Below are 18784 nucleotides of genomic sequence, written 5' to 3'. Positions count from 1 at the left end.
ACCTGGCTAGTGTGGTGTTAGTGGATTACCACAGCAAGGCACATGAAGCCAGAACTGGAACTCAGGTCAATGTCTTTACAAAAAAAAAAAAAAAAAAAAAAAAAAGATGCCTGATGCATTTCTAGATGGCTTCATTACTCACTCCCCATGAAGCAGAGGCGGCTGTCTGTTCTTAGCTTCTGATCATCCTTCTACATCAGAAACTCTTGTGGTTATACTAAAAATGGCCTTCAAGGTCCTGTTTCTCCAAATGATAATTGAGCTCCAGAAACTAAGTATCCGCAATGCCCCACATGTATAGGACGGCATATGCTTCCATAGTGTTTATTTCTGACTTCCCTCCTATACACTGCTGTTCTAAGAACTCAAATGTAACCACATATCTACAAGTACCAAATTTTACTAAAAATGTGGAATTAAGTAACCACTTGAAACTTTTTAAAGCACTGTTTTTAAAACATAATGATGAATAGGATCCCAAACCCAAGCTGAGTTTCATTCATATTCCTTGAGGAATCAGATTCCATGAAACTTAGTCAGCTCCTTCTAAAGTTCCTGTAGAACAAACAAGCACAAGTAGTCACGTTGCAGGAATTAGGGTGAAGTCCGAACAGACATACGTTCCAAGTCTGCAAATGGCACAGTCCTGGGAGGGTCAGCTACACCAAATAATAGAAAATGTAGAATAACTGTCAGACCTCCCAGCTAAGTGACATGCAGGACTGTGAGGTCCCCAATACCCACTAATTTAATGAATGGATGGAGAAAGATAAAGACCTGGTTTGTAGTGAAAATTTCTATGAAAAAAGTCCAGGATGGAAAAAAACTGCCCGGACATAGATCCTGACCAAAGAGCCCTGGGGATTGAAATCCAACTCAAATTCAAATGGACAGACATCATAGTAGATGGAAGCCTCAAGATCAAGTGAAGTAATTGTCCCTATACTTGGCATGTATTAGACCTCATCTGAAATGTTATGTTTCGTCCCAAAAAAGACATCATAAGAAGGACACTGACAATCCCAGTAGTTTCCAGAGGATGCCCCAGACTGCTTAGCACAGGTGACCTCAGCTGCTCAAATACTGAATTACCCTTGAGCTGATGCTGAAGAGTCTGGAAATCATATGAGAGATGACTAAGGAAAGTCGAAAGGAGGTGGGCTTCAGCCTAACACTTTCTAACAGAGCTGCCCCACCATGAAACCAGATGCCCAATGAAGTAGGAATCTTAGTACCGGAGAGTATTTCAGCAGGTACTCCAGCTTGGGTTACCCAAGGCTGGTACCACAGAATGGCTTGTACTAAGTGGGAGACAGAAATGAATGACTGCCAAGAGCTCTTTCAGCTGTCATCCTCTGCTTCAAAGAGAGATTGCCGCTTCGCTCCAGGCTCCACTTTACCCTCTGCACAGCCAAGGTCAGCGGCGACGTGAAGCATCTTGTTGTGACACCGTCACCTGCACTGGATGCTGGGTACTGCTTTATGCCTAAATCAGCCATAGCACTTGCTTTCCCCATCATGCCCACACACAAGCTGATTGTGAAGTCATTCTTCAAAGATAATGATCTTTGCCTGGGAACTTTGCACCTCAGTGCTCCCTATCCAAGAGCCAATTTTATATACTTTTGAAAAGTAACAAGAGGGGAGTGTGGGGCCAGGGAGGAAGGAGGGCCCCATGGGAGACTTCCTGGCCTCTTCCTCACACAAACACCCTGAGCCCTTTAGAATAAAATTCCCAGAGCATTGCTAGAACCGAGGCATCTGGTGATATTTACACGAAGCAACAGTGGCACCTAGTGGTTACCTCAGTTCATCACACCGTGCTGTGCTGGAGTGAAGGGAAAAAACCAAAAACCCAGTCCTTCTCCTCCCTTTGTACGGCTTATCCAACCAGACCCCATAGGAAGTCGGTCAGAAGATAGAAAGTCAGTAAAACAAGGTATCATTAAAATGGTGCATGAAGAGATTGCTAAACACTTAATATAGCTAACTCTGCATTCATTTAGCCCTTGATACAGCCAAGGTTTCTTTCCTAAACACAGATCCATGAGGTTGTTGTTGGTCTGTGATTTTTGTTGCATAAATCAAACATCAGACATAATCTACAATATTCAGTTTTTGTTTATTTAAAGAGTTGAGACTCTTAAGACACTTGCAAAACAAGACTCCCTCCACTAATCTTTGTGGGGTTTTTTCATCTTTAGTTATCTCTCATTACTTTTTTTTTTTTTTTTTTCTTTTTCCTGGACATGCCCGGGGCATCCAGAAGTTCCCAGGCCAGGGACTGAGCCCCTTGTGCTGGGGAAGGCACAAGCTTCTAGCAGCACTATCACTAGGTGGTTTAGGGTGTGAGGGCTGGAACCACCCTCCCTGGTTCAGTTCCACTCTCTGCCACTTGTGTACTCTATGACCTCCAGGGAGGTATTTACCTTCTCTAAGCCAGGTTCCTCATGTGTAACATAAGAAGGAACACCATTTCTCACTCTTAGGATGGTTTTGAGAGTTAAATCAGGTAAACTGTTATGTTAGCACCAAGCCCATCAAACAGGAAGTACTCAAGAGGTAATCAATGCTATCTTGGGTTTATCTTCTTTCACTATCCCAAAGACCAGCAGTTCTCAAACTTTTTAGTCTTAGAACCCTTTAAATTCTTAAAATTTTTAAATTCTTGAAAAGTATAAGGGCCCTAAAGAGATTAAAGCTTATATACATTTTTTATATTTACTTTTTTATAAGTCAATTCAAAAATATTTGAATTCTTTTTAAAACGACACCACTAAATCCATTAAGGTAAATAACATTTCACGAAAAATAGCTTCATTTTCCAAAACAAAAATATTTCATAAGAGAGTGGCATTGCTTTACACTTTGGCAAGTTCCTTTCATGCCTGGTTATTTAGAAGACAGCTGATTTCTCATATCTCCTTCTGCGTGTAATTTGTTCTAATATCACACATCATGTAGACTCTGAAACATGCCTTGTCCACTCATGAGAAAATGAGCGTGAAAAAGACAAGTAACAACTTAGTGTTGTTATAAACGTAGTTTTGACCTCAGGGACCCCAGAAAAGGACCTCAGGGTTCCCAGACCACACTTTGAGGTTTGCAGCTGTAATCCACAGCACCAGTCCAGATATTCTGCTGTCAAGATCAGTACAGGAAAGTTACAGGTCGCAAGTCAGCTCATTGTCAGAATCTGGGAGGATTTTTACACACTACGAGCCCGAGGGACCTGGACATGAAAACCCAATTGCTGCTGCAGCCATGACCTTGACCTGCAGAAAGGAGGAAGATGTTTCATCCCTAACCTACCTTATTCCATCTGGTTCCAAAACTCAGACCCAGGCCACACAGAAGGCCAGATCCCCACTTCTCTATGGCACAAACAAAGCTTGGTTCTGACTAATAAAATTATTACAAGAATTCATCCATTTCTCTGGGTTGAGGTATGCAGTTGGTTTTTGGTATGGTTTTTCTTGTTTGTTTTAGGCTTTTGTGTTTTGGAAGAGAGCCAGTTCAAGGAAACTAAAATGTTCACTTGGTATAATTCCTTTTTTAGAAAATATCTGTTTAAAACCTGAAAACCCAATGATTGGGTATGACAATCATTAGTTATTTTTACGTCATCATAGGTTGAATTGGTTTTTGGCAAGCCTTTTTACAAATTCTGACGCTGAGTAAAATCCTCTTAAAAGCGCTTCTATTCTTTCATTTGGTGACCTTTCAGGATCCTTCAAGGTGACATCATAGTCACTGTGTCCCTCCGTGATACCCCAAGATTACATATGAGGCAAACCCAAGCGACACACTATTCTCTGCACCCAGTGGGGACGGTTCCTCTCTGAGGGGGCCCCTTCCAGAGATCATCTCAGAGAGAGTTTTCAAAAGGAGGGCAGGACCAGGCTCTCTGGGACTGAAGGCTTTGGGTGCAGAGTTTACATTTCACCACCTACAAGGCTCTACCACACAGGTTATCCCACCCCCACCCCCAATTAGTTGCAGAAACTTGAAGAGTTACCGTATCTGTCAAAACCGTGGGCTGCTGGCACCAAAACCTAAACCACAGCGGCTGAAGTGGAGAGGGATTTCTGCAGGAAATGCTCATTTATTGGGAACTCTCAGCAGTGATTCCACTCAGTTCGGGAGTGCTATGAAAAGAAAAAACAATATGATGTGTCCGTGGTTGGCTGTGACACTTTTAACATAGGAATATATTTGTGATATAAACAGACACCAGGTGAAAATTTCCCTACCCTTAGGTGAAGCATACGCTAATCTTTCTCCATCTCTGTCTCTATTTTCTTTTTTTTTGTCTTTTGCCACTCCCTCGGCATATGGAGGTTCCCAGGCTAGGGGTCGAATCGGAACTCTAGCTGCTAGCCTACGCCACAGCCACAGCAACACAGGATCCAAGCCGCATCTGCAACCTATACCATAGATCACGGCAACACCGGATTCTTAACCCGCTGAGCGAGGCCAGGGATCAAACCCACAACCTCATGGTTCCCAGTTGGATTCATTAACCACTGCGCCACGATGGGAACTGCACTGTCTCTATTTTCTATCTTGTGCCTTCCTATGTCTCTATCTACACATATGTTTCCCATCTACTTTGTACTTGCTGTTCCTTCTGCCTGAAACATCTTTCCCCCAAGTACCTGCAGGAGGACCTGTGACACTGGGGTCCTTGACATCGCTCTGTGCTCTCTGTCAAATTCCTGTGACACACCCCAGCTTCAATGTCAATGGCATATACCATGCACACGGGGAGGTGAGGAATACATATGGTTTCTTATCAGAACACCACTGTATGTCACTTAGCTACTCTGAGCTACTGTTGTCATCCATGATAAAGAGATAGTGGGGAGTTCCCGTCGTGGCGCAGTGGTTAACGAATCCGACTAGGAACCATGAGGTTGCGGGTTCAGTCCCTGCCCTTGCTCAGTGGGTTAATGATCCGGCGTTGCCGTGAGCTGTGGTGTAGGTTGCAGACGCGGCTCGGATCCCGTGTTGCTGTGGCTCTGGTGTAGGCCAGTGGCTACAGCTCCGATTGGACCCCTAGCCTGGGAACCTCCATATGCCACGGGAGTGGCCCAAAGAAATAGTAAAAAGACAAATAAATAAATAAATAGATAGATAGATAGATAGATAGTGGGCCAGATCCGTGGTTTTCAAACACTGCTTTCCAGAACCCCAAGGCCTCCACAGAGCATCATGGGGGTGACCTCAGGCAACAAAAGGAGAACCAAGTGGAGAGCTCTCTCCACCCTCCCCCACCAACAATAGCCAGAGTGGCTCTGCTCTGCTATTGCTCAGATTTGCTTGGAATACTAGGTTCTGTTGTGGATCTGAACATCCAGAAATATACCCTAAAACATACAGGAATTTAATATGGGATAAAAGAGGTATTTCAGATCAATAAAGGAAAGGTGAACTGTTTCATAAATGGCATTTGGGCCACTGGGTAACCATCTGGATAAAAAAAAAATGTTAAGAGAGAAACTGGTGCATGTCTTGCACGAAAGTAAATTTCAGATGAGGAATTCCCGTCGCAGCTCGGCAGAAACGAATCTGACTAGCATCCATGAGGACACAGGTTCGATCCCTGGCCTTGCTCAGTGGGTTAAGGATCAGGTGTTGCCACAGCTGCAGCGTCATAGGTCACAAATTCGGCTCGGACCCTGCATTGCTGTGGCTGTGGTATGAGGCAACAGCTGTAGCTCCAATTCGACCCCTAGCCTGGGAACCTTCATATGCCTCGGGTGCGGCCCTAAAAAAAAAAAAAAAAAAATTAATAAAAATAAAAAAATAATTCCATGACTCTGTGATTTGTTTCCTACTTGAGAGATACATTAGAAACTCCAGTTCATAGCTCCATGTGGGAAAGGAAAAAAAAAAAAAAAACTTTAAACTTTTTACCCCTTGCTAGGTTCTGTTCCATATACATTTGTGGAGTTATCACATTTATCAGCAAACTGACTTGTCACAGACTTCAGCAAATTTTTGGTCCAGATAGGGTCCCTTGTAACAGCCATGACTCAAACCACTATTCTCACAGACGTATTTTGAGACAGTACCTGTTACATCAAGTCTTCCCAGCCTCCTACTACTGGGCAAGGGTTTCTTGAAATCCTCAAGAGGTGCTTCTCCTGTGCTCCCAAACAGGTGGGCAAGTCCCCAAGAGGCCCATTCCCGCAGCCAGCTCTCCTGCTTTCCGGGAGATGCCGTCAAAGCTGTGCCAGAGCCTTCTTAGCAAGAGAGCAGCCTGGGTACCTGAGGGAGGTAGGGGGATGCTTTCTGTTTCCTCTACACTCTCTGAGGGCAGTTCCACCAATATGATCTCTGGACTCCCAAATTTTGTGGAATTTGGAGTTCCCCTTGTAGCTCAGAGGAAACAAATGCAACTAGGATCCATGAGGATGAGAGTTCGATCCCTGGCCTTGCTCAGTGGGTTAAGGATCCACCGTTGCCATGAGCTGTGGTGTAGACTGCAGACGCGGCTCGAATCCCGAGTTGCTGTGGCTGTGGAGTGACTGGGAGCCTCCATATGCCACAGGTGTGGCCTAAAACAATAATAATAATAATAATAACAGTGGAATTTTGTGAAAGCAACCCTTTCATGTTTTGCTTGCAGTTGCTCTATTTGCCACAGGACCAGCTCTGAATGCAGATGTGCCTGGACCAATAGGTCAAACTGGTGGAAAATCGTTTCAGACTCAGAATCCTCCCTCCTTCTATGGCAAGGAGATGCAAGCCCAAAGGAGACTCAAAGGTGGGAGGAAAAAACCCTCTTCATAAAACAAGAACCACACTCCCCGACTCTGTCACTAACTTACACTATCTACTATTATGATGAGGAGGACTGAGCCAAAAATAACAGACAGAGCTCAGGAGAGGTCTGAATCACTATAAACTAAAAATATTAGCTGCTTTTTACTGATTGTACCCACAAAGGCCTTTTTAACCTATAATCATCGGCAAGTGCCTGTTTCAATTAAGAGGTTTTTAATCTGTATGATAGAAAACCTGACCAAATAGACTAAAAGCAAAAACTGAAATGTTGGCTGAAGAAATAAATGATGTAGAGAGATTAATTTAGCTTCAGGTATGGCCTGATCCAGGGGTCATCTGATATAAAAAGGGCTTGGTCTCTGTTTTTCAGCTCTGTTTATTCAAGATTGATTCATTTCTCTAAGAAACTCACCCTTCATGGGGAGACAGTACAAGACCACTGCCAGCCGCAACTCCTAGGCTTTCTCCTTCCAGGTTCAAATTCACTAAAAATTAGCAAATCAGCTTCCCCAAGAGTTCAAAGCAAGAGCCCAGAAATTGAATTTCTTTGCCAGAAATTGAATTTCTTTGCCCATGTGCTTGACCATGGCAGGGAAGAGGGAGATCCCTGAGTGTCTTAGCTCAGGGCCCCGTGCTCCTGGGGCATCAACCTCATCAGATGTACACAGAATTGCAGGAGAACTGGCTCCCCAGACAAAATCAGGGCATTGTAGCCAAAGGAAGTTAATTAATTCTAGGCAGCAAAAATAACAGAAGTCCACAGCAAACCTTATGAGGTTGGAATTCTTATCCTCAGATGTGGAAATAGAACATCCCAGACGTTAAGAAACTTACACGACATTGTACTGTTGGAAAGTGGCATGGGTTGCATCTGACCCTATTAGTGTGTGTGATAAGACCTAAAGAATGGGTGAGTGTTTCCGAGACAGACTGGAGCAAGGAGGGAGCCCCAGGCAGAGGTTAATGAATACACAGTTATGAAGGTGTTGGGAGAGCAAGGAGCCTTCAGAGAATTTCAAGTTGCTATGTACAAAGTTCAAACAGTGCAAAGCAGAGGCGCAGGCTCTGGTGTCAGAGGGATGGGAACTCTGCTATTTACCATGAGATGACTGTGGTCAAGGACATAACCACTCACCCACTTTTATCCTCTCTAACACAGGGATAATATGCTTTGGGAGGTTCTCGAGAGGACTAGTCACCGATATAACATATATAAAAGAGTTAGGACAGTGTCTAGCAGGTAGGGTCTCAACAAATGGTTGATATTCTTGTGTTGATGAAGAAAGATTGCAGAAGACAATGAATGGGAAAGATGATGGGAAAGTAAATTGGAAAAATAGCCAAGAGCCAGATCAAGCTAAGACAAGGGTTTTAGCTTTCATCCTCCAGAAAACAGGAGCCAAACGAAGGGTGCTGACCAGAGGAATGGTCTGATTATTTTAGAAGGATCACTGGCAACAATGTGCAGCCACCACAACTGAGAAAAGTGGAGTGGGATAGAGGAGACTGGTTGAAAGACCATTAAAATAGGTTGACCACTGGTTGCCAAATATAGTTCAGTACTGGATTTTTTTTTTTTTTTTTTTTTTTTTGGCCATACCTACAGCATATGGAAGATCCCTTGCCAGGGGTGGAATCTGAGTCCAAGCTGTGACCTACACCACAGCTGCAGCAACAGAGGATGCTTAACCCACCAAGCTATAGCAGGAACTCCAGTACTGGAATTTCTAAGGCATTTTTTTGTTGCTTTGTTTTGTTTTAATACAGATTTCTAGACTCTCCGGAGGTTCAGAGACACCTGGGTTGTATCAACTAATCCCTACCAAGAGAAATGTTGGCTCCTTAGGAAACTGATCCACTTTCCAAGGTTCAACACTGCCTAAAGAAAAAACAGAAGTGTTATAGGAATATACAGAAGGAATGCAAATATTAAGAAATAGCCAATTTCTGGCTTTCTAACCTAAAAAAGACTCTCCAGGCCCCTGATACAGCACAAGAAATTGGATAAGATCTGCCTGTGCTGGAAGGGATGAAGAGAATGGGATGGAGCATGACTTTGCAAAAGGTCAGTGGGTTTGATCCGAGCTGAGCACCAAGAAAGAAGTAGTAGGTAGTAAGCAGGGAACCTCTTGGGAGATGATCCCACCCCAACAGTCTATGGGGCCCCATCTAGTTGAGGATAGGTGCCTTTGTGGAAGAGCCACACTGCATGGTTCTGATTTTAGCAGTCATCTAGTAAGGGCCTCCAATCCACAGCTGTATCCCAGTGACTCTACAACTCCAGAATTTGCTTCAACTTTCATCTGAACTGCCACATGTAGATAAGAGAGAACTGCCATTTCAGTGGCCCAAACACTCACGGCCACTGTATTTCCATCCCGTAGATTAACCATAATTCACCCAGACATTCCCTGTATTCTCAGATGTTTACATTGTTTCTAAACTTCCCCTCATAGGAGTTCCTGTCATGGCACAGCAGAGACAAGTCCGACTAGGAATCATGGGGTTGTGGGTTCGATCCCTGGCCTCACTCAGTGGGCTAATGATCCGGTGTTGCTGTTAGCTGTGGTGTGGGTCACAGATGCGGCTCAGATCTGGCGTTGCTGTAGCTCCGGCATAGGTTGGCAGCTGTAGCTCTAATTAGACCCCTAGCCTGAGAACCTCCATATGCCGCGAGTGCAGCCCTAAAAAGCAAAAAAAATTAAACTTCCTCTAGTAAATTTAATACTGCAATGAAAATTTCCACATAAAACTTTTACTGTTATCACTTCCGACTCTAAAATATTAATATTCCTTGATGAAATCTGGTAATGGTTATTTTCTCAAGTTCACGATACCAAGGCTCAAGCACTACTTCCTTCTCAGAGGATGCAATTAGAGATCATTTGATAACGTTTAATATTTGTTGATGTAAAAAAAATTATTCTCAGTGAGCAAAGAATAAAAGGTTCTTTCCTTAACCTGATAAAAAAGATACCTACCAGGAAGTTCAGCAAACATCACACTTAATGGTTTTCTTAAAAGTCAGGAATGAGATATGAATGCCCATTATCACTGCTTCTATCAATGCTGGAGGTCCTAGGGAAAAAAAAAAGAAACTACTGCCTCATCCAGAGGTGTAGAGAAATAGGCTTTCTTGTTGACTGCTAGCATAGTAAGTTCAATCTTTAAGGATGGCAATTTGGCATATATATATATATATATATATATATATATATATATATATATATATCTTTAAAATGCACATATTTTCTGACCCTGCAACTCCACCTCAATGAAAATACCCTTAGAAAATCCTTAGGGCTATACACAAAGATATAAGTATTAGGATGTTCTCCCCAGTACTATCTACAAAAAAAAAAAAAAAACCTGTTTGAAATACACAATACCATATATAAAATAGATAAACAACAAGGATTTATTGTATAGCACAGGGATCTACACTGAATATCTTATAATAACCTATAATGGAAAGTAATCTGAAAAAAGAATATAGATAAGTGGATAGATAATGTATAACCAAATCACTTTGCTGTGTTCCTGAAACTAACACAACATTATAAATCAACTATACTTCAATTTAAAAAAAAAAAAAAACCTCTTCAACAGGTGAATTCAGGCATAAACACATGATGAAATAATAATCACTGAAAATGATACTGTAGGAGTTCCCGTTATAGCTCAGAAATAATGAACCCAACAGGTATCCATGAGGACTTGAGGGTTCAATCCCTGGCCCTGCTCAGCAGGTTAAGGATCTGGCCAGTGTTGCTGTGAGCTGTGGTGTAGGTTGCAGACATGGCTCAGATCTGGCATTGCTGTGGCCGTGGCCTAGGCTTGCAGTTGCAGCTCCAATTCGACCCCTACCCTGGGAACTTCCATATACCACAGGTTCAGCCCTAGAAGGAAGGAGGGAAGGAAGGAAGGAAGGAGAAAGACAGAGAGACAGAGAGAGAAAGAAAAGAAAAGAAAAGAAAAGAAAAGAAAAGAAAAGAAAAGAAAAGAAAAGAAAAGAAAAGAAAAGAAAGAAAGAAAAGAAAGAAAAAGAAAATTATACTATAGGAGTTCCCATCGTGGCTCAGTGGAAATGAATCTGACTAATATCCATGTGGATGCCAAGTTTGATCCCTGGCCTTGCTCAGTGGGTTAAGGATCCGCTTTGCCATGAGCTGTGGTCTAGGTCACAGATGCAGCTCGGCGTTGTGGCTGTGGTGTAGGCTGGCAGCTACAGCTCCAGTTTGACCCCTAGCCTGGGAACCTCCATATGCCATGGGTATGGCCCTAAAAAGACAAAAAAAAAAAAAAAAAAAAGAAGAAGAAGAAAAAGAAAATGATATTTTAGAAGAACATTCACTGGAAAGAAAGCTTAAACTAGTTTTCTCAAAATACCTTTTTGTAAACAGTGGTATGTGTGTACATACACACACACAGTGGAGAGACCCACACCAAAATACCAATGATTCCTTATGACCTTTCTGTTTTCCAAATTTTCTCAAAATATGTGTCATTTTTCTATTAAGAAACACAATATATATATTTAAAATGCTGCCTCAGATGATGGCTGTTAGGTAGCAAAAAAAAAAGTGGCTCAGAAAGAGTAAAGGGAGATTTTTATGAGGGGAGATGGCAGCAGCTGTACACTTAACCTTGGCTCTCTGTTCATCTCAAATCCATAAGACCAGGAAGCTAAATTGCATTCTTATTGTTCTTTTATATTAAAACAAAGAAAAATGACAGGTCTACAGGTTAATTTTATACACCCACATGCTCACACACATACGCATTCACACACACAAACCCACATCCTTGAGGAACCCACCCTTCTGCCAAGCTCTCGGCAGGTCATAGGACACCCTGAAACCCGGGGATTAGATTGGGGCCGAGGGAATTTACTGGCCGTTCCCCAGTTCACATGACCAAGGTGGGGGTAAAGTTGAAGGGAAAAGAGAAGAGGGTGGGGAAGGTCACAGCGGTGTTCTCACAGGCACTCAGATAAAAAAATGTCACACTAGCTACAACGAGGAGAATCTTTATGCATATATCTTTATAATCAACACAGTTCTTTAGAACAAGAGAGACCAATAAAAGGGGGAATACAAGATTCCAGTTTCAGCCCCATTGATTGACATTACAAACTAGGTTTAAGTTATCTGGAGGCCTTTGTATGAGGACAGAGTTGCAGTCTTGACTCCCGGCATAAGTGCTGACAGGGTACAGACATTACCTAAAAAGAAAGAAACTGCTACTTGGTGGGTACTTCTGGTGCTGGCATAGAGTGTCCAATACAGACAAAGATCAAAGTCCATACGGGTCTTCGTACATGCTGTGTGCTAGAGGCTACGGCAGATTCTTTGTTTTCTAAAGTAGGCAAAGCTCATAAATTGACCAATTCACATGGTGATTACGTGGTACAACGCATGCACTTGAACGGTACAGAGCGCTAGAAACAGGTTTTTTCAATCCTGACAAGGTCATTTTTACCTCAAAGGACTATTGTCCTTGCAGTAATGTATTCATTCCTTCAACAAATATTTATCCCAAATCACGTGCCATCTCAACCATCCCTTTCTCGGGAAGACCCACATGGGGAAACGGGTACAACGTATGCTACGAACCCACAGAGCATTGGTGGACAGCGATGCACAAGCCTAAGAACTGGAGTTAAGTGGCTTCTATCCCAATACTCACTTCCCTGAACCCAGACCCTCTGGAAGCTGGGAGCTGACTCAAGGCAGGAAAGAAGAGTTCTCTATTCAAGTCAGACATCCCTCAAGGGGAGCGTGACTCACTTGGGATGAGGGAGGAGAAAAGAATATAAGGTGGAATCATTCTTATCTGTAAAGTTCAGCAGATGGAAGAAAATTATGTCATTTGCTTAACTTTGGAAAATGCAATGCGTCTTGTCCCCGGGGGTGTTGGAGGGAGGTATGCAAAGTAATCCCAACTCCCCACCTACACCCTTCCCAAGACACAGGCTGTGGGCGCGGTTGCTTTTTAAGAAGCTGCATGCTAACTTTGGATGGCACAGAATTCAAGCCCAAAACTGTAATAGCTTATTAGTCATATTTTCCGTCTTCAGATTCCATCTACAAAAGGGATAACTCCTCTCATTGTACATATCATTCTTGTGTTTCCTGTTTGAAAAAGCCCACAGGGCCACATTCTCTATTTTATTATTAAAAAAAAAAAAATCTTAGTACCTCTCCTTGTAAAATCCTTCCTAAAACTACAGCTTTGGTGTCAGAATTAACAGTTCAAATAGCTCAAATGAATATTGACTACATCAACAAGATGCACGCAGGCCTGGCTACCATCTTCCAGAGAGAAGGATAAAGATACAGAGGCTATTCTTCTAATGATGGTATGAGAAGAGGATCGAGGAAGAAGCCTTTGTCCAGCCAAAGGGATGGCTACATGAAGCATTTTTTAAATGAACTACCTTTTCAAGTAAGGTCAGAGCTGGTTTTGTGAAATGCCATCATATGACTTTGTGCCATCGGGAGAAGAGTCCTTTGAGTCAGGAGGGAGAGCAGTGAATGGCTTCCCAGTCTTGGTTTCTAGAACCTCTGCAGCCAATGCATCTGCGTACAAAGAGCATGCAATGTGCCTATTGCACTAGAGGGAATGCGGCTGAGTCGCATTGAGTACCAGGAGTATTTACCTTGAGTATCTGAAGTGCTACGTCACCTCTGTGTGGCTCAGAGTTCCCATCTGCATAGTAGAGATAACAGGTGCTGTCTCTGACCCACTGGGACCAAGGGAGGAGTGGGTGAGAGAGAGCTAGAAAGCACTGGGGCCTTCTCCAAGGAAAGGCAGTATTCAAGTACCAAAGTACTCTAACCTCCAAAAAGCACAAAATTCAAGTAACAGAGTTGTGGGTGCCATGATCTGGCTCTTGAGCAGAAGCCTCCGGCACCTGCTGTGGAGAGCTGGTAGGTGAATGAGCAGCTTGATGGAGGGAGCTGGACAAGAGCCCATCGAGCCATCCCACCACGGAGGACCCAAACTCTCCTTCAAAGGAGAACATGAACCTCAGGCAAAGCTTAGTGGAATCAGCAAGCTGTTCAGAGCAACTGCTTAGTGCATATCCCATTTGTGTCCTCTGCATAAGACCTTCAAATCAGTGATCAACCTACATTTCAACAGAGAAAGGCTTTCTTCATTGCGCAGTGAAAGAAAGGCTATCTAGATTTTTCTCCTGCACTATAGCATAAGAATAAAAAAAAGAAAAAGTTTTGAGACTGGCTGAAAGAAATTCCTCAAGGAAATACACAAACATTGCTCCCAATAGGACATTAAGAGGGAAATAGGAACGATTTTTGCAACTAAGAAACTTACTTTCTCTTTAGTTTCTGTTCTAGCAAGCTAGTGTCTGCATGCTTGAGTTTAAAAACACCCAGAGAACTGGAAGGTATGGGGGAGAAGGCCCTGAAAGGCCCTCAGAACAGGAGGAAGGAAGAGGGGTTAACAGTCTACACACAAAGTTGTTTCTAAACAGCTCACAATGAAAAGCTGGAAAAACTTCACACTTTAAAGCCACATTATTTATTCTGCCACTGTATCGGTGATCAGTCGGTGGGAAGACATCCCTACTCTAGGTCCCATTATAAAAGTTCCAATTCCCACCGCTATGGACTGTTGCTCATCTCTGAACCCATCTATTCATTTTCATTGGGCAGCTGAAGCTCTTTCGGAGCCAAGCAGCCGGAACCCTTCCAACCACGGTGGAGAGGTGCATGTCCCTACGCTGTTTCTGAGACACGTCACCGTTTCTTAGTGCCGCTGTTTCCACCGCTGGACTTGCTGAAGCTCCTGCTCATGCGAGGAAAGTGCACGGTTGGGGTTCTTTCAGTAGGACCATAGAGTCCCAAATTCCTGGCAGTGGCTGACTTCCGCAGTGGCTTGACGCTGGGAAAGGGGCTGAAGATGGGCGCTTTGGGGTGGCTGCCTGGGGGAGACTTGCCGGTGGCCTTGCTTCCTCCGGGTGTATCTGGTGGCCCTGGGAAGGGTCTCAGGCAGGGCAGGTGCCCCTTGGGCTCAGTTTCAGCAGCAGCATCCCTAGGGTTCAGTTCCAAGGCTTCCAGCTTCACTTGGACATCAGACACATCGGCATCGGCCTCCCCAAGCCCCGGCTCCGGAGACTGCTCTTGCGGGGTCCTCCCGGAGCCGCCATCGGAGCCGCCGCCTTCCCTTCCCGCTGTCACCGAGCAACTGGAGGCAAAGGCTTCCGCAGCCCCGGGGTTGTGCGTCTTGCCGTCGTTCTGCTCTTCTATCAGCCCGATAGTGTCCCCGCAGCCCAGCTGACTCCTGGTCCTCGTCATGTTCTTTTTGTGGACCCGGATGTGAGTTCGCCACGGAGAATTGAGCTTGGCCCTAAGGTCTTCGTAGGGGACAGGAGAGACTTTGCCCCCTGTGTGACCAGGAATGTGGATGACGGCGTTCTTGGCAGCTCTGTTGGACAGTTTCATCTTCTTGCCTAAAAGAAGGTGGTTTATAACTGGAGAGTTGTTTACCTGAGACGGGAGAATGCTGGTCACTGGCCCTTTGTCTGAAAGAAATGTTGAAAGGTGGTGTGAAAGGTACCGCGAAGAAAGATGGACTTCATGGAACAGGAGATACACAGAGGCTGGCCCCAGACCCCCTGCCCACATATTCCCCAGGTATCAGCAGAGTCATGTAACTGGAAGCAGCAGAAACTGAATTCCACCCCCAGAGCCTGTGATTCCTAATCCCTCTTTTGCAAAGAGTCTCCTCAAACCCCATGGCAGGGGCTGAGGATACAAAAATGAACAGACTCGAACCTCTCATAACTAATTAGAGTCCCTAACATTTTTCACAGAGAGCTTTTGTCTCTGAGAAGCAACCTCTGAGGTCTTGTATCCAGGAAATCTTTGAAGAGTTTTTTAAAATAATAAGTCAAACACTCTGACCATATGGATTCCCAGCTGTCAGCTTCTATGAAGCAGTAAAACAACACACTGCATATTATTAAGTGAGAGACAGTAGAATGAGAGAAGTGATAAGAAGGTGGTAAAAATGCAGTGAAATCACAGCTATCTGGTGTCTGGTACTGGGTAGGAAAAACCACTCCTGTGTCCTCGGTGGACTTTGAAAATAGGAAAACACCACAAGCTGTGTTCTCCTGGAAGGCACTGTTTATAGTAGTGTTGTCGTCCTGCTATGGCCATGACCATGCTCCTGTTTCTGATGGAGCTTCAACACTCATGCCCCCAGAGATGAAAGCTGCAGGCAGAAGTAGCAGGGAGAAGGCCCTACAGGGTTGGTCTGGGAAAAAGGGGGGTGGTGGCCACGCCCACAGCATGCAAAAGTTCCCAGGCCAGGGATCAAACCCATGCCACACCAGTAATCAGTCACTGCAGTGACAGTGGATCTTTAACCCGATGGCCACAAGGGAACTCTGGCCCTGCCATCTTTGTATGTATAGCCTTCCTGTCAAGTGGCTGAACCTTCTAAGCTTCTCAACTGCTGTATTCTATCTACCTCTGGTCACAGTCCGATTTTCATTGCAAGTTTGACCGCTATTTCCTCTCTACTCTATGTCCTACTATGTCCCTTGGTTACTTTACTGTCCCTGTGACTGACCCATCCTCATAGTTCCTCAACCTACCCAGGTCCATCCTCAACCTCATCGCCCATATCTGCCTTACAGGAGAAATAGTTAACTCTCACATTCTCCCGACTTTTCTAGCTCTCAGATTCTTGATGTAACTGTAGCTGGTACAGAACCATGGAGATCCCTTGATCCCTCACTCTCCTCATAACCTCTCACCTTCTCTTCGGCTCCCTTACACCCCTATCGGCTAGATGCCTGGCTGATCACCTGGACCACACCTCGCCAACAACCACACATTCCAGGCATCGCTACCCCTTTATCATACATGTCTGGCAAAACATCACTCTAGATCCACAATTCACATTCTCCTTTCCAAAATGAGAGCTGGTAACAGCTGCTGGGGGTGGGGGGAATCACAGAGGCATGTGGATTGATATCCTTTCAATTTCATAACTTCCGATTTCAGTAGGTCTTCAGCACCGCTGTACGAACTTTCTTTCCTTCGCCCATTGCTTTCAATGGCCTATCCAAATCTTCATGATTTCCTTGAAGCTCCTACCCAACCTGCAACTTACTTCCAAGCAAACATTTCCTCCAATTTCTTCATCAAAACAGGAGTTATCAGGTCTGAAAGGCTGTGACTTCCTGTCCTCCCTAATCCAGGAAGCTGCTACCTCAACCACCATCCTTACCACCTTCCTTTAAATCTCAGAACCTGAGAACGTCCACCTCTAGTTCAAGTTCGATTTTTCCAGCTGTACTGCCAATCCTATCCTATACCATTACCATGCCCCATAAAACTCTGCTACTCAAAGTGCAATCCCCACCCAGCAGCAGTGGCATCGCCTAAGGGCTTATTGGAAACGCATAATCTCAGCCACCAACCCCCTGCCTCACCAGCTACTGAAGCAGATTCTTCACTTTAACAGATCCCTAAGTGAAGCATATTCACACTCAAGTTTAAGAAGCAATGCTCCTGAACTTTGCCTTTGAGCAACAGTCTCCCCCTAAAAAGAACCATATAAACCATGATCTAGAGTAGGGGTCAGCAACCTTTTCCTTGCTGGACCAGACTGTAAATATTACAGCCTTTGTACTGTGAAAGCAGAGTCAGAGACAATATGTAGACAGTTGGGCATGTCTGTGTTCCAATAAAACTTTGTTTATTTAAGAAAAAAAAAAAACACAGGAAGTGAGCACAATTTGACCCCCAGACCATATTTTGCTGATCCTTGACTAAAATACAGATGCTGGGCTGATTTAATACTCAGTGACGATTATTCACCATCCCACCCAAAGTTTCTACAAGAGGTTGAAAAAGAAAAATATAAAGAATCAGAAGACGAGGGTTCTGGCCCTTGCCTGACTAGTCATTATAGCTATATTATCTTAGACATTTGCTAAGAATTCCTGAACCACCACTTCCTCATTTTTAAAAAGGGTATAAGAATAGCTGCCCTTGCCTTCCTCACAGATGTGCTTGAAGGACAAATGAGGACATGCTGTGCCAGTGTTTTGAAAATTAAAGTATTACAGTTGTTAGTTTCTTTTGTGATTGCTTCTTTAATAATTCAGGATAAAGTAAGGATCTTCAAGAAGTTGCCTACTCCTCCTCGATAACTGGAAAGTAAATTCAGTTTTTGTGCAAGATCAGTCACATGCTCATAGCCTTCTTAAAAACCTTTCAAATTTGTGCATTGCATAATTCTGGACAGGCATCATTTTCACCAGGACTTCACTTAGAAGAGAAACCAATTCCCAAATCAGCACATATTAAACAATAAGGCAGATTGTTCATTGGGATTTTTGGAATTTAAAGAATAAAAGCAGCTTTGACAATCCTTGGAAAAGAGCATTTCCAACAGCAGCACAATTGTGTTCTTCTCAGCAGACTCCCAAGACACTACTGACCCATCAGCGAGGCACAGTAAAGGCTTTTTCCTTTTCTTCTGATCACATCTGTTATAATACTACCTAAATGACTAGTGAATAGCTTAATTTGCCAGTGCGCAGGTGACTAAATTCTGCTTTCAAATGCCAGAAATTTAGGAGGCCATAGCTGCACAATGTCTCGAGTCCAAGGATTGCATTCATGGCGTTGCAGCATTCTAATCATTTGTAAACCCTTCTCCACAAGCACACATAGTAAACACGGGTTGAATACCATTAATTGCCTGGTCCTTGGGACCTAAAAAGAACCCACAGTCTTTTTCTTCTTTAGAGCCTGATAAGAAAAAAAAGAAAAAAGAAAAAAAAAGATGGAGTTCCCATTGTGGCTCAGTGGGTTACGAACTGGACTGGTATCCTTGAGGATTGGGGGGGGGGGGGGGAGTCAATCCCTGACCTTGCTCAGTGGGTTAAGGATCCAGTGTTGCCACAAGCTGCAGTATAGGTTGCAGATGCGGCTCTGATCCTGCA

The 18784-nt window shown here is 43.9% G+C and overlaps 1 protein-coding gene across 20 annotated transcripts in view; it reads right to left on the bottom strand.

Moving 5' to 3' along the window:
* TBC1D30 (TBC1 domain family member 30) overlaps positions 1 to 18784 on the bottom strand; it is a 318685-nt gene that overhangs the window by 214400 nt on the left and 85501 nt on the right. For 5 of the 20 annotated variants that reach the window (XR_014803508.1, XR_014803510.1, XR_014803511.1 and 2 more), the window contains 2 exons: positions 9774 to 9870; positions 4019 to 4148 (listed from right to left, as the gene is read on the bottom strand). Coding sequence is in view for 6 of the 20 variants with exons in the window: in XM_021091948.2 (XP_020947607.1) it covers positions 14556 to 15340; positions 18531 to 18590 (845 nt within the window). In the remaining 14 variants the exon portion in view is untranslated. Of the gene's footprint in view, positions 1 to 4018; positions 4149 to 6077; positions 6274 to 9773; positions 9871 to 11805; positions 15341 to 18530; positions 18591 to 18784 lie in introns of those variants that run through there. The other 15 variants (XR_014803516.1, XR_014803515.1, XR_014803514.1 and 12 more) reach the window with 5 other exon arrangements.

Source organism: Sus scrofa, chromosome 5 (genome assembly GCF_054392235.1).
Source record: "Sus scrofa isolate SSC_HxYL_T2T_F1_AM1 chromosome 5, Sscrofa_HxYL_maternal_Yorkshire_Landrace_v2.0, whole genome shotgun sequence".
NCBI lineage: Eukaryota > Metazoa > Chordata > Mammalia > Artiodactyla > Suidae > Sus > Sus scrofa.
This window is presented reverse-complemented; position numbering and strand designations above follow the sequence as displayed.